The sequence below is a fragment of the Sander lucioperca genome, chromosome 6 (assembly GCF_008315115.2).
Source record: "Sander lucioperca isolate FBNREF2018 chromosome 6, SLUC_FBN_1.2, whole genome shotgun sequence".
In the NCBI taxonomy this organism is placed as follows: domain Eukaryota; kingdom Metazoa; phylum Chordata; class Actinopteri; order Perciformes; family Percidae; genus Sander; species Sander lucioperca.
The window spans coordinates 40147172-40169619 of record NC_050178.1 but is presented as its reverse complement, the minus strand read 5'-3'; the positions used below and the strand labels follow the sequence as shown (position 1 = coordinate 40169619).

The 22448-nt window shown below is 43.1% G+C and overlaps 2 protein-coding genes across 4 annotated transcripts; one reads left to right on the top strand and one right to left on the bottom strand.

The window, feature by feature from the left end:
- Positions 1-2672: 2672 nt before the first annotated feature.
- Positions 2673-6928, bottom strand: fam83d (family with sequence similarity 83 member D). The gene is made up of 4 exons (XM_031279321.2): positions 6105-6928; positions 4499-4666; positions 4212-4336; positions 2673-4028 (listed from the first exon to the last, which is right to left on the bottom strand). Exons 1-4 carry the CDS (start codon positions 6588-6590, stop codon positions 3143-3145), a joined length of 1665 nt encoding a protein of 554 aa, XP_031135181.1. The 5' UTR covers positions 6591-6928; the 3' UTR covers positions 2673-3142.
- A 1792-nt stretch (positions 6929-8720) lies between these two features.
- si:ch211-232b12.5 (zinc fingers and homeoboxes protein 3) lies at positions 8721-22001 on the top strand. 3 transcript variants are annotated; one of them, XM_031279299.2, is made up of 4 exons: positions 8761-9055; positions 9933-10063; positions 17002-19903; positions 20523-22001. In XM_031279299.2, exons 3-4 carry the CDS (start codon positions 17196-17198, stop codon positions 20554-20556), a joined length of 2742 nt encoding a protein of 913 aa, XP_031135159.1. In that variant the 5' UTR covers positions 8761-9055; positions 9933-10063; positions 17002-17195; the 3' UTR covers positions 20557-22001. The 3 variants fall into 3 exon arrangements, with proteins under 3 accessions (XP_031135168.1, XP_031135159.1, XP_031135151.1); XM_031279308.2 differs by lacking the exon at positions 9933-10063 and having other exon boundaries at positions 8721-8868; XM_031279291.2 differs by lacking the exon at positions 9933-10063 and having other exon boundaries at positions 8762-9055.
- The last annotated feature ends 447 nt before the right edge of the window (positions 22002-22448 follow it).

Here is a 22448-nt window from a genome sequence, read left to right as displayed (position 1 = left end):
CAAGGATTTTACCCAGCATGCAGCAGGAAAGGTTCTACCACTACAATTCTCCAAGGATTACATGTGACCTGAAGAGAACATCAGACAGTGGCTGTTTGTCTCTTATAAAATATAAAATAAATAAGTCCACCCAAAACTTGAAAATGAACATTTTACAGGTTAGTCATTAGAATGAATCTATAACAAATATATCTAAACTATTGTATTAAATCATGATAATTTAGCATAGTCTTTGTGGTGAAAGAGACTGATATGGTGCCGTTTCATTTTAAGAAATAAACCATTGGTATTTCCAGAGTTCCAATGTGCTTGCTATAAGGAGAGTGAAGAACAGGGACAGGGCTCTCTCTGGTGGCAGAGACCTGCTAGTGTTACAGCTAATGCTCATCACAAGCGTAACCCCAGTAAATGAGTATAAATAGGCACTTTTTATTGAGGAAAAAAACAATTAAAAGGTAAATCATGTAGTTTTTTAATTGTCACGTGAAGTGGAATATGCGAGCTTCTCTGTTTACCAGTGAGCCGAGCCTAATAGGTACAGACTGTTGTATTGTGGACCCCCCCACTGCTTCCTTGATTACAGACAGTAGTTGCTTTGCAGCAGCCAATTAAAAAAAGATACCATTCTCTCGCATTTTACCAACATTGTATTTACTTGTAGATCAATTCCCTTCAACTGCGCCATTTCACGTGATGAATGCATTGCAGACGCTTTTGATGTGTTTGCCTGGTAGGAAATGCACGCACCATAGGAGGACGGCCTGCTGTTCTCACCTTATTGCCATGTAATAGTGTAGGCGTTGTTAGGTCTGGAGGGTAATGATATGGCATCTTGGAAATGAAAAACATTTATAACACTGATATTTGTAAAAGTTGTAGTTAAATGCAATATTAGTTAGTGGTTATAATCATGCTTCAAACCTAAGGCTATTTTAACATATCAATACTGATATGGGTGAAGCTGCAATTAACCAATTAATTAATTAATTGATATTGGATAGGCCATCCCCATAGCCATTAATAGCAAGAAGCAGGTAAATTATTTCATGACTAGATCAGTTGTGGAAGAAGCATGTTTCTTCAGTAAAAGTTAATGTTATGGAGGCAGTATCAATGTCATTTGATTATTATCACTGATACATTAAGCAGCATTTAAATGTAGTTGGTTAAGGTGGAGCTAAGTTTTTATATGCAGTTGGGAAGTTATATGAAACAATACATCTTATTTATGTTTGAAGTGAAACAATTAGTCGATCACTGAAAATGTTTTGGGTTTGGACAAATGAAGACATTTGGACTGAGGAAAATTGTTATGGGTGTTTTTTTTACTATTACAATATACTGTCAACCAAATGATTAATTGATGAATTAAGAAAATGGTTGTCAAATCGATTGGTAATAGACAAAATCATTATTTGCAGCCATTATTTATAAGATCATCTCATATTTTGTGTATAAAAAAGTATAGTCAGATACTACTATTGCTGCAAAAAGTATTATATATACTCAAGTTAAGTACAAACACCTCAAAATTGTAAAAAAGTTGTCATAAGCCATTTTTAAAAATGACGGACTACTATACAACATATGTTTACGTAATATGAATTAGGCCTATATTCAATGTCATGGAGTATCAACTTGAAATGCTTCATCATCAATTAGTTCATCTACAGTATTATAAAAATGTGGGTTGTTTTAAAGGGTTTATAATGCAACCCCTTTAATGTCATTATATGCAATTTTTGTTCAAATTAGTCTATGTATAACTCTGCATGTCTACTGTGAAATAAATAGATTAAATAGCAGAAAGTTTGCTGCCGTAGGTTTGTTTTCTCCATTTAAAACTACTGGAAGAAAGAAATGTACTCAGTTTGCATTCTTTAAACACAATCCTATGATCACCTACTGATTCATGCTTTCCATTCGGTCTCCTTCCTCTTTGAATCAAGCTATCTGTACATCTTGATACAAGATAGTTTACACACCTAATCTTCTCACTATAGTTAAACATTAGTCATATAGCTCAGAGTGAGTAATACATTTATAACTCAAGGCATTCAGAGCACAAGTATCACTGAAGCCTCACAAGCTTTGATCATTCACCGGACCTTTGTGCTTAGACGTGAGATATGAAGACATAAACAGTTTGTGCCAGGCTCAGCAGCACACCATGTAGAACCATGATTCAGAATAATTTAAGAGTAGATTATTGCTAATATGGAGCTTTACACAAATGCTAAACCCCCCTGCTTCACTGCTGCATAAAAATTAGAATTATCTTTGTCCAAGAATGATATTGACAAGAATCTGTGCGTAGAGAAGCATTCATTTAGCATTCACCGTAATCTATGTTTGTAATCTGTGACAGAGATTTTTCTCCAAATCCGCCCTGGACAGCAACTGTGATTGGCTATGTAATCAGCAGAGGTGCCAGTATCACAGATGCTGTCTCTCAACTAATTGCATGAAGGCACTGCAGTGCATAAGACGCAGGTGCTCATTCTCTTTGGGAAGTCACTTTGTTTCCTTGTGTGTCCTATAACTTTTGAACATATTTTTTCCCCAAGATATTCTTCATAAGGATTTGATTACAGTTTCAACTGTGATGGAGCTGAAAGCGAACACAAAGGGTGGATATGTAGGAAGTGTTAGAAAAGACAAAAGTCAATAAGCACTCATCCTACAAAAATCTAGCTTTGTTTATTAGCAATGCGCAGTGAGAGCCAGCTGCTCTCTGGAATGTTGTTCAAATGCAGTTACAGCAGCCAAATGTGTTTAAATAACCAAAACAGCATTTGCACAATGCATTTTCACTCATACTACAGCAGATATTATCCTGTTTTAACCACCTCAGCAAATTATTTTCATTAAACTGACATGGTCAAAAAAATATTGCACCGTGTCTTTGGTTAAAAATAGAATTTCTGTCATTTACAATTCTGTGTTACCATACACAAAAAAGGGCTTTGACATGGACAGGACACTGAATGAAAGGGACAAAAGTGGGCACTGCAGACAAGACAAATAGAAGAAAGCTAGAATTCTACTGCATAAGCCAAAACCATTTATTTTAAACAGAGGATCCTCAAGAAACCTTGTAATAGCTCTTCCCTGCTCCATCTCCGAAATCCCTGAAGAAAAACTAGTGTACACATCTGGCTCTTGGCCATGTGCCCATGCCCGCACTTTCAACAAGCAGTCTGGGGTTTGGTTCCTGCTTACAGTCTTTGTGTACCCTCTGCCTGCTGTGAGCGCCAGGCCCCTGAGTCATGTTGGTGACGTCTGCTAGCTCTCGCCTCTGGGACAGGGTGGTCACCATGTGCTCCAGCTTGGAGCGAATGGTGGAGTAGTGGTGCTGGCGCTCTTTGGTCAGCTTGTGGAAGCAGTCCTTTAAGGTGCCGTCTGGAGCTGCCTGGGTGGGCGAGCTCTGCCTGGGAGACGGAAAGGAGGGAGAGGTGGCCTGGTTTGGCCCTGTGCTCGTTGGTGTGATAAGGTTGGGGTGTTCTGTGAGCTGGAGGTCAGTCTGGGTGTCACTGTCCATTACTGACTTGCTGGTCTGAGTGGAGGCGTGGCAAGAGACGGGGCTGGGGGTCTCTGGCTCTTCCTCTGCTAGCTGATCTGCAGGGAAGCGCTGAGTGGTGCTACCAGCCAGGATCGCCTCCTGCATGTGCTGCTGCTCAGTCCACTCCTCACCTATGGTGGAGTCGTCGGACACTGGGTTGGTTTTACGACGATCTGGAGTCGATTGTTCGCACAGCGGCTGGACAGCTAAGCTTAAGGGGTTGCGGCTGGGTGTGCTGGTCAGACACACTGGCCTCTCTCTGGCCAGCTGAGGGGAGGAGGTGATTGAGTGTTTGATGAGGAGATGCTCGTAGATGCTGCTGTTTCGGACACTTGGAGGTCCTCGAGTGTTTATAGGTAAAGACTGGGCGTAGAGGATGCGGAACTCCTCGTCAAATTTCTCTGTTATCTGACCAGAAAGCTCGATTAGGTTGCTGCTGTTTAGTTTGCCATCAGTCCAGTTGTACCTGCACAGGAATGGGATTTAACAACATACGTGAATGAATGAATGAAAGTAAGCAGGTACAATTATCCAAACCCAGCAAGAAAATTACTTTTGTCTGGTAAATCTGGGGATTTTGGGCAACTCCATGCTACAGATAGGCAGCTATATCATTTGATTTTAGGTAAAATGGTTAGAAGCCTTTTACCTGTAAGAACCTGTAGCCACTTTGTTTCCATCAATCAGCATGAACCTCTCATGAACTTCCCCAGTAATCCTCGCACCTGATCTCATGTAATAAGTTGTACCAGTTATAGTTCGCACTCTCATTTGCTGAAAGGATTAAAAAAAAAGAAGAGAAAGAACAGGAGTGAGAGATAAGTGCAGACCCACCCAGTCATATTAAATATTAAAGGACATATTTTAATTTGATGCCATCTGATGTTATTATTTTGTACACAGAGCCACACCCAGCTTTACAGACCCACCACATACCCGAAGGTCATCCAGGCAAACACCGACATTTCTGCACATCTTGAGGAAAGCAGGAGCACATGATTGGTCCAGCAGGATGTAGACAGGGACTTTGCGGTGGGAGCATGCCTCCTGAAGATCCTTAAAGATATCCAGGTCGGTCAGGGAGTCTGTAACTATGGCAATCACCTGCAGTGGAAAATTACAGAGGTAATATAATAGAATTCCTTTTCGCAGCAGTGTTCTTGCAGATGTAGCACATGACTGTTTTTATTATTGTCAAATGCAATGCCTTATTCAAACAGAGCTGTGAATCTCTTTCAGGCACACTCTCAAAAATGTGCGTGCTGATGAGCTTTCTATTGACTGTGGTCTGTTACCATGGCAATCGGCAATAACGCTTGGTCAGCAAACAAGTTACTTTAAACAGGAGAGAAGTAGGTGCACTGTATGGCTTGCCGCCATTTTCCTGAGCTTCGGTTCGCACTGAGATTTCTCTTTTTCGCGAGGAATTTCACATGCTCTGGTAAAGGTTGTGTGTTGAGGATTAGACACAGATGTTTACATAGCTCAGATTTATTGCTTCAAACTGGTGTTATCCACATGCAGCTTTAACAGGAGTTCCCCACCTTATTTGGATGATAGTGTGTGGGTGCTTTAGGAAAATTTGTAAAAACAGTTACATTTCACTGAAATACAGGACCAGGCTGTTCCTGTGAGCCGACCAGTACCAGCCGACCACACTGTAGGTGCACGTTGGGTTGCTACGGTCAGTGGTTTAACATTACAAAAAGACAGACGACCTAACGGTCAAACTTGATTGAGAATATTTTCTAAGGTTTCAAAACTGATAGCCAGTACACTGTATATACACCACTACATTTTAATTGAAACCAGAGAGAGAGAAACCAGATGAAGAGGGAATGCAAACTTTGATAGAGGGGAGCAAAGCAAGTCGAGGCACATCTGGCACGCAGGCCCTCCACAGGCCTGAGGTGCTGCTGAAGCCTCACACTCCATGTTGGATTTTTTTTTTTTTTTTAAACAGAGGCTAGAGTGACAGCTCCCGTCAGTAGCATCAACATGAATATTCATGCCATGTTTTTGTTTGTTTGATCCTTTTGGTCACTGCTTTCTTTCTGATCAAGACTTCAAAAACCTTTCAAATTACAAACTGATCAAAGAAATTCCATGGGGAAAATCTGGCATGCGTTTTAGGGATTATACAAAGAAGATTTATAACTTGAGTTTTCCCTCCAAAAATGTTTTAATGAGTGACTATATATATACACACACACACACACACACACACACACACACACACACACACACACACACACGTTGTGGCAGGGGGATATTTGATAAAATATCAATTTGAATTTGAAAAGTTGTCAATGTTATCATTGTAGCCTTTAGGCTTAGAAAATATGTGAAACAATGTTGGGATAGAAAATACAAAAATTGAATACAACAAGATATTATAGCATGTCCCTTGCAGGAATATCACTATGCTACCAGTGCCTGTAGGATATATAAATAATATAATCAGTGCCAAGTAAAAACTGTAAAAGGTGATTATTAGGAGACAAGTATGCAGCTATGTTTTTAATGCTTTCTTTGTGCATACCTCTCTGGCACTTTTAATCATACGCCTCGCAGCCTCCTTGCAGCTATATATGCACTCGCCGAAGCTGGGCTGGAAGTGCGCCACGGCCCGTGTGACTCCCCGGTAGGAGCCGGCGGTGAAGGCGGGCCAGCCGATCTCCAGCAGCGGTGGCTCCACGTCCGACACCTCGGGAAAATAGGTGACGGAGGAGCAGTCCAGGGAGCTGCTGAGCGACTGCTCCAGTGCCTGGTCCTCCCCGTGGAAGGAGACACCGCACGGGGGCACGGCGGCGTTCCTGATCCGCTGCATCTCATCGTCCGACAGAAAGTTGGGGATCCTCTCTTTCCTGAGGAAGTCCAAAAAGTTGTTGAGCCCTCCCGACAGCAGCTCCTCCAGTGCTAGTCGGTGTCTCTCGTTGTACACCTCCTGCAGGTTCAGGTCCTCGACCCCGGTATGTTTCGGAACCAACCTCAGAGGTGAGTCGTCCAGGCACTGTGACAGAGCCATTGTTGTGGATTCTGTTCCCCTTCCTCCTCAAAAAAGACTATATCGTACCGCAGGTGACAGGTAACGTTTTGACCTACAGGAAGTCAGATTTGTATTTTGGGTTTTCCCTCCGTTCCTGTCCGTCATGGATCCGTATTGGCTGTCGAGCGGTTGTCAGACCAGAATGGCGTCTCCGGGCTCGCTGAGCCGACTGTCAGTCTAATGTAAAGCCGGTCTCATTGGCTCATTTGGACGCAAACAAGCCTCCTGTACATCCCCCTGCTCTGCCCTGATCAGGTTACACCGCAGAGAGCAAGGAAGAGCACAGAGCCCTCACTCTGACGCTTTCCCCTAGTACCGTGTACGTCGTGATTTCTTGGGACCAGTATCCTCAATCTCACTCAGTATAAACTTTCTGGCAAGGGTTTCCCTTACACTTTATAGGAAGATAGGCGCACAGAAAGTAATTTTTATAGCCTACATTCTTATATACATGTTTTTTTTTTAACAAGGCTTATCAGACTGTCACAAGAACATTCAGTTAAATATTTTTCGTTTCAATTCAAATATCAAAATATATTCATTCAATATTTATTAAACCAGAGCGCAAGGTGCACAAACCTTTGGTAACCATAGCAACATTATCTATTTCTGGTGGATGCCGGGGTTAACTTACACTGACTACAAATTACAAAATATGGTCTATGATTTGAACACATCCTCGCCTCCATCTAAACTTAAATAGTGCTGACGATCTGTCAAGTGGATTTGATGTCACCTGTGGTGACCTTTTACTGTAGGCTACATAACCTCGAGCTTTAGTCGAAATTTGCAGCATCTAGTCTTCCAGAAATGGTCTTACAGAAAATTAAACTGTAGAAAATAGCACAAACATATCTGTGCACCAAATGTATTGCTGTCACAAGAAAAGTTACATTTTGTCATATTTGAGGAACATGTCTTTTAATCCTATACTATACCAGATCATGCATAACTACAAGTCTCACTCCTACAGACTGGAACCAGAGGCTGGGTGTTTGCTGTACAATTGAGTGATTCATCTTCCTGATAGATAATCTTTGTGTATCCTGATTGTACACAGCCACAGCTACAGGCAACGTCTGAACCCAGTCAGGACAAACTGGGAGGGAAGAGCAAATCCATGTTTCCTAAATAATGGAGGCCTGTAACCCTATATGTGAGACACAGACATTGAGGGTGTTGTATTTATGTTGCATATGCTGGAGGTCTTTGGCTGTAGTCCCGCCTACTTGTCACACACTCACAAAGTGTACACATATCTAAATCAGTCATATTATGTTTCTAAGTAGACATATAATGTGTCCATAATACTCAGTGGTTTTAGAGTGGCCTTATCATACTTAATACTATTTCTGTTTTATTAGCCTACTACAATATTCTACTTCTCTTGTTGATATGACTTATTGATATGTTTTCTTAATATCCTTCCAAAATATATTAACATAGTTCTTCTCTAATTATTTTTTCTTAAACTCTTATTCTAAACTTGTGTCTGCTTTGGGCCTCTGCGCTTTTACGCATTAAAGGCCAACAAGGTCATGAGGATCACAAGTTTATAGCCCCTATTCTGCACAACAAGACATAACTAACATTGGTAATTTGATTAAAGAAAATATGTCTGATTATTTTTAACTATGAAAATGTATATGAGCAACTAGGGTACATTTACTGTGCATCTGCGTAAATTGGTTTTATGCGTATGCGTAAAAGTCTATTTTAAGCCGGTGGGCTAATGGGCCTGTGCTTTAAATGGCAATTCCCACAACGATTCATATTCATAGTAGCCCATCAAGATTTTTGTTCTTCTAAAAACGGCAGGCTGCTATTGAAAAAAAAAACATGTGACCCAATTAAGAGGACCTTTTGGATGATGAAGCTCACAGAAACGATAGACCACTGAACAAATCCCAAATTTACACAATGCAATCCATCTGTTCACCCGGCTCCACGGCGCCATTGTAGCTATGCATAACCCAATCTATTAGAGCATTGCCTTACCCCCTATAACGACATGTGCACTGGGCTCAGTATACATACCCCCCTCCCCTTCTACACACTCACACGCACACACATCCCCATCACATCCCCGCCCCTCTCCAAAATTTTAGATGAAAGGGCTTTTGGATTTTGGATGACGCTCCGAATCACGTGTTCATAGGAAATACACTCGCTATAATTTTTTTGGAGCTGCCTCGTCCTGCACCGCCGACCATAGTTGTTTTGCCGTCTCCATGCAGTGTGGCTGAGTGGTGGAAAGGTAATGTAATGTAATGTACCTTGCCGTGGTCACTGACGGGTTCACGCCAGTTCACCGGGTTCACTTGAGGAGAGCTCCCACCCCCTGCTCGCCTCCTCTTCTTCTCAAAACGCAACGATCGGAGCTAATCCAATATTATTCATTTATATATTAATGTCGGATTCCATTTTTCCCACCGACTGTTGAGGTAAGGACACATCTACTCTTCCAAAACGCGAATAACTCATTATTGGCGAGGTGCGATCTCCAAAGTTGTTTACTGAAATTAAGCCTCGCTATTGAATATTGCATTTTCATCTGGTGCTGTAGTCAAGGCAGTTTATATGAAGTCGCCAATGTATAAAATGGCGACAGTAGGTGGAGGAGGGGGGTGGAGGATTTTTGGGAATATTCATAAGGTTATATAGAGTGCCAGATCGCCTTTGGCAAGTAGGCTTCGAGGCAGTGTGTTGCCCCACACTCTTGTGAATGGAGTGAAACGGGTTAACTCGTCAGTTTGTTACAGTTACAAAAACGGATCCTCCGTCTGGCTGAATTTGCGCTCCTTCTCGCGCTATACAATGTGGCGTATCTGCTTATTTTATTGCACAACGCGCTGTATTTCCCCACTGTGCCGTGAGTGTGAGTGTGCTTTTAGTTGTGAAAGACTTCTGAACACAGTGCTATAGCAGTCTTATTGACTGATATAAGAAGCCTCAGAGTCCATAGATGATCAAACTGCATGCCAAGTATCAGTTTTCATCTATCGATCGCTCACTCTCTACACATTTCTTCCTCTTTCCTGAGCAAAAAGGTAGGCCTGTATCTCTATGCACAGGACTCTTTTTCTTTCATTTCCTCCTCTTCCTTTTGCCAACATGTGCTGCTGCCCTACTCACACACACACACACACACACATACTGAAACATATACAGTACAGTAAGGAGAGCTGCTCATTCCAGGAGCACACAGATATTTTGCAAAATGTGGGGGCACGTATTAAAAATACCAGTTCGTGTACGATCACATTTTCTATCTGTATATTTACCCAGCTCTGGATGCCATGTGTCTCCCTCTGCCTTTAGGGGAGGGACCTCTGTGCTGACTAATGTTGCCTCTGTTGATGATGTGTGAGTCCAGTGTCCATAACACAAGTGACAACAACATATTATTCGAGCAGCAAGCTCAGGCATGGATCGTTGGCAATTTTTTAAAGGTATTTTAATTATTTAACCATGTAAGCTTGTTATATATAATGTAGGTCATGGAAATGACTGTGCAACATTTCTGCCACTGAAGTTTTCCTGAGAGAGTTGCTGTTTAGACTATGGAGAGTGACTTCAAGTGTGTTTAGTGGACATTTCTGCACTCCGATAGTTAATTTTCAGGCATGTGTGATGTGTGTGAAGACCGGCTAAACAAAGGTAAATGAGCTCTTGCTGTGCGGATCCGGCAGATCGGGTTCAGCTTGGCCCAGTTTGGCCCGGTGAGTTCAGTGTGTGTGGAGGATTTCACTCCAGCAGGACGCTTACACTGGGGGAATGTCAATTCCCTTTGTGGATCCCTGGGAACAGTCTTCCATCTCCCTTCTCGGAACTACTCTAATGAGGCCAGGCATATTGCCTTTCATCCCTCCCTCCCTGCAATTAGGCACAGCTCACAGTTTTCGTTATGGCCACAGCGGAGTGTGTATACACAGACACAATGTAGCCCACTCCCCTCGGGGAAACAGCGTCTCTGCACATGCCACCTCTCATATTTCGGAATACTGTACTTTTCAGGATTTGGTGTTCTGATTTCTAACAACACTTTAGATGTTATGTTTTTGGGCGCCTCCCACAGTTCAAAATGAATTCCCTGCCAGAGAATACCAAGGGAGGTCATATGGTCATGATTTGCAGATTTAGTTGACATGGAGTGTATAACATTCCTTAAGTTCAGAGAAGAAAATCAATCTAATCTAATGCCAACCAGCTCTATTTTACAGTCGTTTTTATACAAACAAGCACTCATGATAGCGGCATACCTCATGATCCTAACAAATTGGGAGAAAATTCTCCGAACCACAATGCCGAGTCCTATTTTTCCCACCAGAAAGGACGGCGTTCTATACAGGTTCACTTTTATTTGGATCTTTCATCCTTTTTGGTATTGCTTTTGTCATTGGACCAGTGTCGTATCGAAGCCCAGACCACTCAAAAGCCTCACTAAAACGGCATGTTTGCACAGTTCCAACCAAAAGAAACGCCCCAGCAATGAGAGGGGGGAAAAACCTTGGGACTAGTGGAGAAAGAGCCCCTGCCACTTTCTCTGTCCTGTGCAAGAAAGGTTTGGTCAGCAGGAGCTGGCATTTGCCAGGCTTTGGCAGTTATAGGAGGCTGTGATGTCAGCCATTTTAGGATGGACAGTACAATGTGCGGTATGCCGCCATCTTTCTTCCTTTTCTTCTTAAGTTGTTAAATGAATGCCTGTAGTCTTGGCTACAGAACTGAAGAAGTTATTCATCAAAAGTGATGCATGACTCAGACTTTTTTTCTCTGCGCACCATGGTTTATTTGTCTGTCATTCATCTGGGCCACAGATTGAAGGGTTTGGAAAACAATGTAAGATTTCAATAGTGAGCGTTCACACAAAAGATGCTCAGACAGGCAGAGTGCAGTAGGTATGTACCGTAGCACCTCTGTCTCCAGGCCTATGCACTGATTTAGCAAGACAATAACACTGACAGGAGGTCATTTGCAGCGTGTATGGCTGCATTATTTCTTTTAGCAATCTCTGTCATAAACATAAGAACAGTGGAGCTGGTATTTTTGTATCGCTACGACCCGATTAAAAAGAAAAAGCCAAGTTGTTGTTGCGGACCTCACTTTGAAAGAGGCTTGACCCATAAATGGACTTTTCAAAGATGGCTGGCAAAGCATGTGGATTAAGTTTGTCCTGTACCGGATGCAGTCCAGGGACGTGTGTGTGTGTGTGTGTGTGTGTGTGTGTGTGTGTGTGTGTGTGTGTGTGTGTGTGTGTGTGTGTGTGTGTGTGTGTGTGTGTGTGTGTGTGTGTGTCTTGAGGTTGGTGGGTGTGGGCGAGTGACTCCGCTGTGTGTGTGTGTGTGTGGCGTGGTGGGCAAGGGGAAGAGAGGGGTTGCCATGGCGATGTTAACACATGAGTGGCACCACCGGCCGGTCTCCCAGTGGATGAGGCTGCAGTCATGGAGGTAAGGGGGGTGTGTGTGTGTGTCTGTGTATGTGTATGTGTGTGTGTGTGTGTGTATGAGTCCGGAGGAGAAAGAGGAAGATGAGATGGCTGACAACACCTGCATCACAGACATTCAGACACTTATACGCACACAAACACACCCATGTGGAAAATTTTAGAGCGCGCAGTGGAGATGGAGTATCCACACTGAAGTCACAGCATTTCTTCAGCTGGACGGACAGGCGGTGAAGACGGCGTGAACTTGTGTGCTGTATTAGCACTGTGCTAAGGACCCTGATGAGTCTGAATTGTTTTTCAGCACACGTAACACTAGAGCCCGACACTTATTCATGCTGGCAAACATACAGTGCCATTCACGCAAAGATGTCCCCAAACTGAAACCTGTCCACCCTTACTGTCAATACAAAGCCCACATTAGTCCACCGTGGCAGCATAATGGGCACAGGAGACACCCAGGAAACAGAACAATTACAATTCGACATTCAGCCGTCTAAAGGCTCCCAGCGCTGGATCACGTTTCCCTTATAAATGAGGCGCCATTGTTCCCAATCTCTTCTCTGTGCAAGACCGTAATTGCTCTCTGGCTTATATTTATTTTGTCCAGCTGATCCACTTGCATGACGTTAATCTATTTAATGGACATTGTTCCCAAAATGTTCCCGCTAAACAGATTTGTTGATCATTCAAATGTATTTGTCAGGAGTTCCCCCTCTCTGCCCAAACCCTCAGCGGACGGCGGGTCATTTTTTTTGTCAGATTTTTTTTAAGCGGACTCTCAAGGCAACAGCAGATCACTGTCAAAGCAAATTACACGCAAAACAAATATTTTTAGAAGTGAGAGAATTTAAGCCTGTTTTTTTTCCTCTTCTTTACACATCAAGAGACTCCTTGCCAGTTATTTATTTCAAAGAGAAAGATTTTCAGAACATTGCAGGTGCTAAATGTCGCGGAGGTGAGGAGGGGAGTGTGTGAGGAGATGTGTGCCTATGAGATGTCAGCGGGGAGGAATATTGAAACAGCAGAGCCTGTCATCATCATCATCAGTCATCCTCTCACTTCAGTCCCAAATGTCTGAGTTTTGTCTTCCTTTGTCCTTCCTCCTCCAGCCTTCACATTCTCATTCATGTGACAGGTGGCACAACAAAAACGCCAATCTCTATTTGTTAATGTCAACTGTAGGTGACCCAACAATCTGTGTCTGAATCAGTGCACTGTTTTGAATTAAATTTTAATGTTTAGCAACCACTTTGCAGCCTCGCCTCCCTTTCCGCTGGTAGCAGCTCGCTGTAGATCGGGCATGTTTTTTCTGTTGAAATATTGTAATTACTGCAGCAGTTTATGAGGTGATGAAAGGGAATACATGCTGCTTTCTTTCAATTGGTTTTGCCGAAATGGGAGTAGCACACTCAGCCGTTTGCCATGTGAAAATATAGAGAACATAATTAAATATTAATGAGATGTAAATATAATATTGTTATGGAAATGACAGTGAAAGAGCACATAAGGGAGGCCCTCCTGTACATCTTAAAGCTGCTATTAAATGAGGCGGAATGTATAAATCCCATCAATATTTAAACCTAGACTAATCCCGTTTGTTTTGAAACGCTTGGTTTTTTAAAAGTTGAATGGTTCAGATGTGGTTTTAGTTCGGCGAACAAGGCCCCTCTGCTTACGCTAAGCGTGGGTGTCCAGAAAGCACGTCTGAGAGCTCTGCCACTCTCCCTCACTTCAGATATGACTCCCGTGGTCCGCTGAGATGAAAAGAGTTTCCTCCCCCTGTGCCACAGATCCAGTGCCAGCGCAAGGACATACGACACAGTGGGGACAGTGATCGTCTGAGCGTTGTCTACCTCGTCGCTGAAACACAAGGCCTGGCTTTTCAGAGGGAACCATTCAATGGCTCCCTGTCTGGGAAGCCCTTGTGTCTTGTGTCTGATTGCACGTCTCACTCGCCAGATAAAGCAGCCCATTCTTTTGATAGGTGACCTGATTCTTTATGTAACCTTTCTCAACTTTTGGCTTGTCTTGGGTTTTCTCATGCAGGAAGTGGGGCGTTTTTTTTTTCCGGGGAGGGGAGCTTCTGTACTAGGCCAGCATCTGTATCGTCACAGAACGGCGTCCCCTCTCGGGGGCTGCTACCTCAGCCGCAGCCAACCGCCGGGACCAAGTTACCTTCTCCATCACTTTATTTTCTGAAACATCCTGACATGCGGTGTGCTGTCTGTGGGACAAACAAAATGAATCACTTCAGCACAGCTAAACTGAGCCAACACTGATTTGTTCTATAGCATAGTGACTTCTCTCACACAGTTGTTTCAGATATGCATGACTACATCCCTCTGCTGCGTGAAAGCCGACTTCTAAATCCCTCGTTCAGTGGAACAAACCCAATGAACGCCATGTCCTCAACAGGGGTTAATCGAGTGTGCCGTCAGAGGATATCATGACCTCTCTGGCGGCAAAACATACAGCACATGCCCGCGTCTGGATGCAGTGAACTGGGATTACTGCATAAGATGCTGGTGACCTACTTTTTCTGTTTGTTTGTTTTGTTTAGTTGTTTTTTTGTGAGAAATCAGCAGCCTTCAGTAGAAATTAAAAAGAGGTAGATACAAGGAGGACGTCACAATCTGTCTGGGATCAGTGTGTACTGTTGGGCAGTCATTTGAGGGTTTTTAATTCTGGAACAGGTTCATCTTTTATTTACCATCCAGCCTGCCATGGTGATCATGCACGTGGATGCAGTAAAACCAAAGTCTGTGAAAGTGCTGTTCACTGTGTACAAACGCAGCATGACAAAAGAAAATGTGCTGAAAGTATGAGAAATTCTTTCTCTTTGTTAAAAACAAAATGCAGTTTGAGATGTTGAGGTATGCTGGATTTCAACAGGAACCATGTTTTGGGTGATGGTTGAATTTGTGCAGCTGAAGTTTTTCCCCACAATGATAAGCTTGCAGGAGAAGGCAAAGCCTGAGTGATATGGATAGATGATGATAGGATGAGACTAGTTTTTAGCAGCATGCCGCACATCAATGCATCTCCAGTCTCGGAAAGGAAGATGAGAGTGATATACAGAGGCTGTGTGTGTGTGTGTCTGTGTGTGTGTGTCTGTGTCAAAGGTTCATGCAGAGGGTGCACAGCTATGTCTCCACTTTGATATTTTTTCTCATCATTTGTTTTCACATTTTGTTCTTTCCAGTGTTAAAATGACTATAAAAACCTGTATTAGCTGTATCGCTAATGAAACACTGACTAGAGTGTATCCTTGTCCTACAGACTTTGTTAAATATTTGTGCCTTTGTGAGAACAGAGGCATGTTTTTCACTTCATAATGCAGAGAAAAAACAGGAGAAATGTTGAAGACTGCAGAGACAATCCGTATCCATCCTTGTGACTAGAGTGTTATAGGAAGGGAAAGCCAGTGGATGTGGTTTGCTAATGGATGTGTGCATCCAGTGATTGTATGTATGCATGCATGCGACGCCATGCTGCTTGTTGAACACGTGTAGGATGAAATGGTTTGAGCCTGCAGCTTGTTAAAGGCTTCAGATGTGTTTGCAGTAACCTTCTCAGACCTTATGAGAATGCTCCAGGTCCTTAACTGAACTGTTGTTGGCTGACTGCTGGAACACACACACACACACACACACAGTCACCTGATTTTCCCTCTTGACACTACATTATGCCGGAAAGGTACACTGTAACATCCAATGTAAAATATATGGCTCCCATCCAAGTGTGGCAGTAAAATGCTCACTCACTACAGCAAAGTCATTTAACCTTCATATGTCTGCTCTACAATATCAAACCAAAGACGAACAAGACAGCATGGCCCACAGCATGTGACAAATTTTGAACATATAACATTTTTATAAAAAAAAAAAAAAAAAGATGTCTCATTCTCCTGTAAAAAAAATCACCTTATTTAAAACAATAATACCTATACATAAAAAAAAATAAGTTTACCAAATATTGTTTGGAGACAAACGCATACACCTGCGTGCATATTTTTGCATATTTGTGGTTGCTGCAGACAATGTGGAACAGCTGGTAGGGTTAGATACACCCAGCACTATCATTTTGGAATGGTGAAGTGTATCCCTCTCAATAGGTGCTAAATCCCTAAGGTAGTGATGCGTGGATGATATTTATTTACTGATATTAAGTCTTTCCTGGAGCGAGGCAGGTAGCATCTGGCAACTAAGAACACTAATTCAAACATAGCATATCACATTTATTATTTTTCTATTTATTATTAACTTTAGCTTTAATCTTGGTGCCAACCAGCATTTTTATTACATGAGTTGTGTTATTTTTACTAAAATATAATTCTGTGGACAAATGCTATCACTTAATAGAAGAGCCACACGTATGGCTGTGGAGTCTGTAAATTCAAGTAAAGAACCAGAACACGGACAGGCTGCATTGATTGAAGGAGTGTGTGAGTGTGGTGCCCTGAAGATTTATTTTTCAATAATTAGGAAATTAGCTAAATGTATTTTTAAAACTTTAATAATAATGTTCATGAACTCTGATGCCATTTGAAAAAATGTCTAGTGAGCAAGCTCCACTTTATTTCTTTCTGTACAGTAATTGAATGTAACCTTCATTTTTGATTATAAGCATAATACAAATTTTTTTTTTTTTTTTCAGAAAAAAAGCCTTAGACTCTTTCACTTTAGTGCTGTAATTGCTGATAAATACCACCTACTCTTATCACACTGTATTTCCACCTACACTTATTACCCTGTGTGGGGCTTTCATGTATGAATATTTCATGTTTTCATGAATTTTCTCAAAGCATAGACTATAAATCTGCTATCCATATACGACTATTATGTCATTTTGACAATGTTCAAGTACCATATTGCCATTTCGTTTTCTGTAATTACTAAATTAAAGATGGGCCCTCTCACTCTCTTTTGTACTTTTTCCTCACAGGTTCCCTGGGAGCTGTTAAACTTGTCCATGTGACAGGAGTCCTGAAGTGGCAGAGGGCATGAAGAAACACTGTGATATCATAGTGGCTGGTCCATGACACTAAACTCCATTCAACCCTCTCCACTCTCCACCCGCCCTCCGTTCTCATCATACCGGACAAGCAATCACTCACACCATTTACACAAAGCTGCACAATGGCCAGCAAGAGGAAATCCACTGTACCCTGCATGATACCATCCAAATCCAAACATGTGCGTGAGGAAATCATACTGGGCTCGCTACCAGAACTCCTACCAACGATCCCAGAAGACAGCATACTCAGCATCTCTGGAGAAGAGTCCGGCCATTTCTCTCACAGCTCCTCCAAATCCGAAAGTGGCAGCGAGATGCAGAAAGGAGGTACATACAGCTGCCCAAAGTGCCGTTTCGAGTCCAGAGATCTAAACTACTTTTTGGATCACATGCACAACTGCCACTTAGACTTCAGGGCCCAGCCCACTTTCTACTGCCTGAACTGTGGGGTATCAGTCGTCCGCTTTGAGGCTCTGGCTCTCCATAACGCTACCGCCCACCCTAAAATAATGGAGGGCTTGGTCACTGCCTCCCTAAGTGTCAACAAGAGGGATGGAGTAACAACAGTGGAGCAAAGTCTCTTCACAGACAGTGGAGAAGACAACAGAGAATCTGGGATCTCCCTCACCAAAACACCAATTGCAAAGATGATGAAAGCCAAGGGGGAGCACAAAAAGATTGTGGTTTCTCACACCGTGGAGGTACGGAAGATAGACACTGGAAAGGATGTAGACCCCAGCATGCTGACAAATGTGCCTGAACTCCAAAACGGGGCTCTCAGTCTTTCTGGCGCCCCAGCTATGCCGAGGACCACTGTCGCTCATGTGACTAAGACGACAGTGTCCAACCAAGTCTTTCACCAGCACACTCCCTCCCTTTACTCTCCCCCCTCCTCTGCTTCCAATAAAGACCTTCCAAAGGTGATGATCCCTCTCAGCAGCATCCCCACCTACGATGCCGCCATGGACACCAGCAGCTTTCTCAAGACATCCTTTGGCAAGTTCCCCTACCCGACCAAAGCCGAACTCTGCTACCTAACGGTGGTCTCAGAGTTCCCTGAAGAGCAGATCAAACTGTGGTTTACTGCCCAAAGGCTCAAGCAGGGCATAAGCTGGTCTCCTGAAGAGATCGAAGAGGCCAGGAGAAAGATGTTCAACACAGTGTTCCAGGGTGGAGCACCTCAAAAGCAACCCACTACACAACGGCACGTTAATCACATTGTAACCCATCACACTGTCACTGCCCATCAAGGCTCAAAAGGACCAAACTTTCAGATGGCCAAAGTTCCCTACAACAATATGAAAACCAGGCCTGTCGGAGTCATGGCCACACAGGCAAGCATGTCAACCAACCCCCATGTCACTAGGGTCTCGTATTCTACTCCAATTGTCCCCCCAACGTTCCCATCTGTAGTCAGAACAACACAGGTACTGACCAAGAATACTCAACCCACTGTGGAGCTAGACAAGAGCAATGGCCTCAGCCTGGACATGGCTGGAAGCAGCGGTTGCGCCAGTAGCACCAGCAGCAGTCGAAGCAGCAGTAGCAGCAGTAGTTGCAGTAGTAGCAGCAGCATCAGCAGCTATTCCAGCAGCAGTAATGGTGCTGAGACTGTCACCCGGAAAACGGTGCATAACAGCAGCCCAACCAACAGCATTAACAGCATCACCACTTGCTCTACCAACATTAGCAATAATGATGAGCGCTGTGTTGCTGACACCAACGGGAAAACAAATGTCCAAAGCAACAGTTCACCAATCGGATTGGAAGGTTCAAACAGTACCAAGAGTCAAGTAATCATCGATAACACCAGCAAATCCAACATCACCTGCAACAATCATAACAGCAGCATCGTCAGTCCACAAGAGCAGGCCCACGCCGCGAAGCCTGACGTTGAACACAAAAACTACATCCACAAGACCAACAACAGCAGTATTAGCAATGAATACCCCAGTACTACCTGTAATGACAGTGTCCCTAACCTGAACCATGCCAGCAAATCCCCAACTGAAAGCACCAGCACTACTGTCATTACAAAAAGCAGCTCATCTATTTTAGATGAGGGTAAATGCAACAAGGACTTTCCCATAAAAGGCATGTCAATCTTACAGCAACTCATCAAGGAGGAGGACCCGTTTGCTAGAGACTGCCCAGAGCGGAAAATTGACCCCATCAAGATCAACTTCAAGAGGCTGAAGATGAATGAACCAGATACTACATCTGAGATTGTACACCAAGATCATAGGTCTGATACAGCTGAGGATTCTGCTTCTCAGCCGTCTTTCTCCCCTCCCTGGGCCAACAAGACCCCCCAGCAGCTGCATATCCTCCGACAGATTTTCTCCAACACCCGCTGGCCCAGCAGTCAGCAGTACGAGGACTTAAGTGTCCAGACAGGCCTTCCCAAGTCAGAGGTGGTGCGCTGGTTCAGCGACAGCCGGTACAGCCACAAGAATGGGCAGCTAAAGTGGCTGGAGACCTATCAACGACCGCCCACAGTAACAGTGGAAGTGAGGAGCCACGGAGATGCTGAAGCCGAGTCTCCAAAGGACTCTCCAGTGGCCAAAAATAAACTTGTTGAGAAAGACATGAACAAGCACCTTGAAGGAGAGGCAGGACTAAACTCAGGGCAGCGGGTTGTGTGGCAGGATTCATACTCTCCGCTGCTTGGTCTGATGGCGTCCAAGGGGAGCGTCGAGCGAGCCCGAGCTGAAGAGTCAGCGCAGCCAAGAGACCAGCAGGATCCCTGGTCAGAGAGAGCAGAAGACCACCAGCAGCCAGTGGCCAGTCAGTCACTCATTGAAAAACAGACGGATGCCAATCAGGCCAGGTACTTCAGTCATAATCCTCGAATTACAAAGTGTGATAAAAGCTTGTAAAGTAAGATACACTTCTCATTCACAGTGCCTTGTGATAATTTACAAGCTTAGTGCTATTTATCCATCAAGAAAGCAAAAACAATGTAAGCCAGGTGGAGTGATGAAAGCATGACAGCTTGCTGTTTGTAGTCATGGTTGCGTGATGTACAGTAAAAAGGAGGCAGGAGAAGTGTGTACAGGTACTCATGCTGAGTAGCTTATTCAGATCAATCAAAGGTCTGTGTTTAAGAAGCTATTTTTAGATAAGTAGGAGTCTGGCCCGTTGAATTATAGATTTAGAGCGCATGCTAATATATGTGAATAAATCATGACAATTGTCTTTGGTGAAATGGATTTCCAAGAGGCAAGTTAACCCGTACACAGGCATCTTTTTACAATGCTTCCTCCCAGTACCTCACATTACAGGAACAGGAACTTTTCAATCAGGTCCTCACGATGTGTGTGTGTGTGTGTGTGTGTGTGTGTGTGTGTGTGTGTGTGTGTGTGTGTGTGTGTGTGTGTGTGTGTGTGTGTGTGTGTGTGTGTGTGTGTGTGTGTGTGTGTGTGTGTGTGTGTGTGTGTTGCTGATAGGGATCGCCTGAGGATGGAGCTGCTGGAGGTGTGATGAAGCAGGCCCAATCTCGCCAGAGGAGCATGATGTTTAAAGGCTGGCTTGCTCCCCTGGCCATGGTCTAAAAAGAGTGTTCATAATGACAGCAGATGTGATTGTAGCTGGACCGTTGGACTCTGACTGTAACTGTGAATACCCCCCACCCCTCCTCCTCCTCTTCCATCACTTCCTGCCATCGTCAAAAGAAAGAACTTCTCACCTTTGAGTCCTGTGATGTTTAAGCATTTCATGCTTCTTTGTGGTTGTGTGGGGAGGGTGCACAATGAGGTCAGTACGAGGGATCAAAGAAAGAGAAAAGACGCACACTGACTGGAAAACTGACTTGAATGAGCAAAGATAGGATAGGATAGGATAGGATAGGGCTGAGAGATATTGTTTTGGGGTCAGAGGGAGAAATATATATATATGATTGAAACTGCACTAAAGAGGGTTTGTACTGACTGGACAAACAAAAGACGTGTCAAGGAAATCTTATTGTTGGCTTTGTGATATTTTTTACTTTTTTAGCAACCAGTACTTCAGCACTGCCTTGAATTTTACTTTTTCCGTTATTTGTTTTTTCAATTCTATTTACTCTTCTATAGTCACTGTAAGTCCAGATGCAATCAAACATGGTTTATTTAGATCTGTATAAATGTTGGTGATCACTTTGCAGTTCAGCTACCGCAAGAGACTATATACAATGCACTAATGAAGACAGCAATGCTACAAATCCCACTGCCCCACAGTAAAGGTATTGACAGCTCCGTCAAGATCAATACACTACACTGCCCTGCAAACTGAACAGAGAGAAGCCTGTCACGCTAATGTTGCCTTACTCAGCTCTGTCCATGTTTATATGACCTGTCTGTCCATCACCTTGCTTTCCAGCTACCGTGCTGTCCTGAAAAAAAGAAGAAAAAAAAATATACATGCCAGTGCATCAATGGTCACTGTTCGTCTATATCTGTGAAAAAAAATCTTGTGCTGCTTTCTGTACACTTGGAGATGTTTAACTTTAAGCTGTCATTATATCTAATATTGTTACTGGCGAAATGTTGTTTAAAGCTAAATTATCAATTTGATCCCTAGACACTGACAGAGTGAGATATTGTGCTAGCTAGAGAGCCAAATGAGGAGATCTTTGCTCTCCTCTGAATTTTCTTGTGTTTATATAAACATACAGTCACTACATGAATCCTATTAAGCTGCATCTTTGTCAAGCTGCTAATAGCTAAGAACGGTGCTATACCATCCAAAGTGAAATTGGAGGTTGATCTCCTACCAGCAGTGTATGCACTTGTGTCGAATGTTACAAATTTATTTTGGTTTGAGATAGTGGAATCTGGACTTACGGTGTTATGATCACTTTTATGAAATAGTCTGATCATAAAGCACTGTTGTATCATCCTTTCTACACTTCTGAATCTTTACAGAATAAACTGAATACTCACCAAGCAGTAACGTGGTATTATTTGCTCAGCACCTTGCACTAGGAGTGAATATGAATTATGCCATGGATAACAGTCAAATTATTCAGTGTGATGAATGTGAAAGTAGCATGTTATGTTGTGGGATTGAAGAAATGCACACAGCCCCACCTGCTGGTGAGTAGTTGACAATACAGTTTGTGTTGAAAGCTGAATTATGGGGAAGGAAATTTTAGTTAGTTTCCATGACAGGCAATCGTTGCAGAATAACCTATTTATTTTGTCTGCAATGTGTATTGTGAGGTATTTTGCCTTAGGTATGTATGCAGATGGTGAGCAGAGCTTCTCTATTCAATGAAGGGTGTGCGCTGTGGACAAAGAAAAGGGTTATAGGGCAGCCAGATGTTACTGGGAGAAATAAAAACCTTCTGCAGGTCACCACAGGAATGTACAGGATTGCAATGATTCCAGTCACAC

Excerpts from the sequence above, each read along its gene's own strand:
- fam83d (XM_031279321.2), bottom strand. The coding sequence starts at position 6,590 with ATGGCTCTGTCACAGTGCCTGGACGACTCACCTCTGAGGTTGGTTCCG. Across the intron at positions 4,667-6,104 it reads TGATTAAAAGTGCCAGAGAG|GTGATTGCCATAGTTACAGA; the intron begins GTATGCACAAAG and ends TTTCCACTGCAG. Across the intron at positions 4,029-4,211 it reads GTGGCTACAGGTTCTTACAG|GTACAACTGGACTGATGGCA; the intron begins GTAAAAGGCTTC and ends ATTCCTGTGCAG.
- si:ch211-232b12.5 (XM_031279308.2), top strand. The coding sequence starts at position 17,196 with ATGGCCAGCAAGAGGAAATCCACTGTACCCTGCATGATACCATCCAAA. Across the intron at positions 19,904-20,522 it reads ACGGATGCCAATCAGGCCAG|GGATCGCCTGAGGATGGAGC; the intron begins GTACTTCAGTCA and ends TGTTGCTGATAG.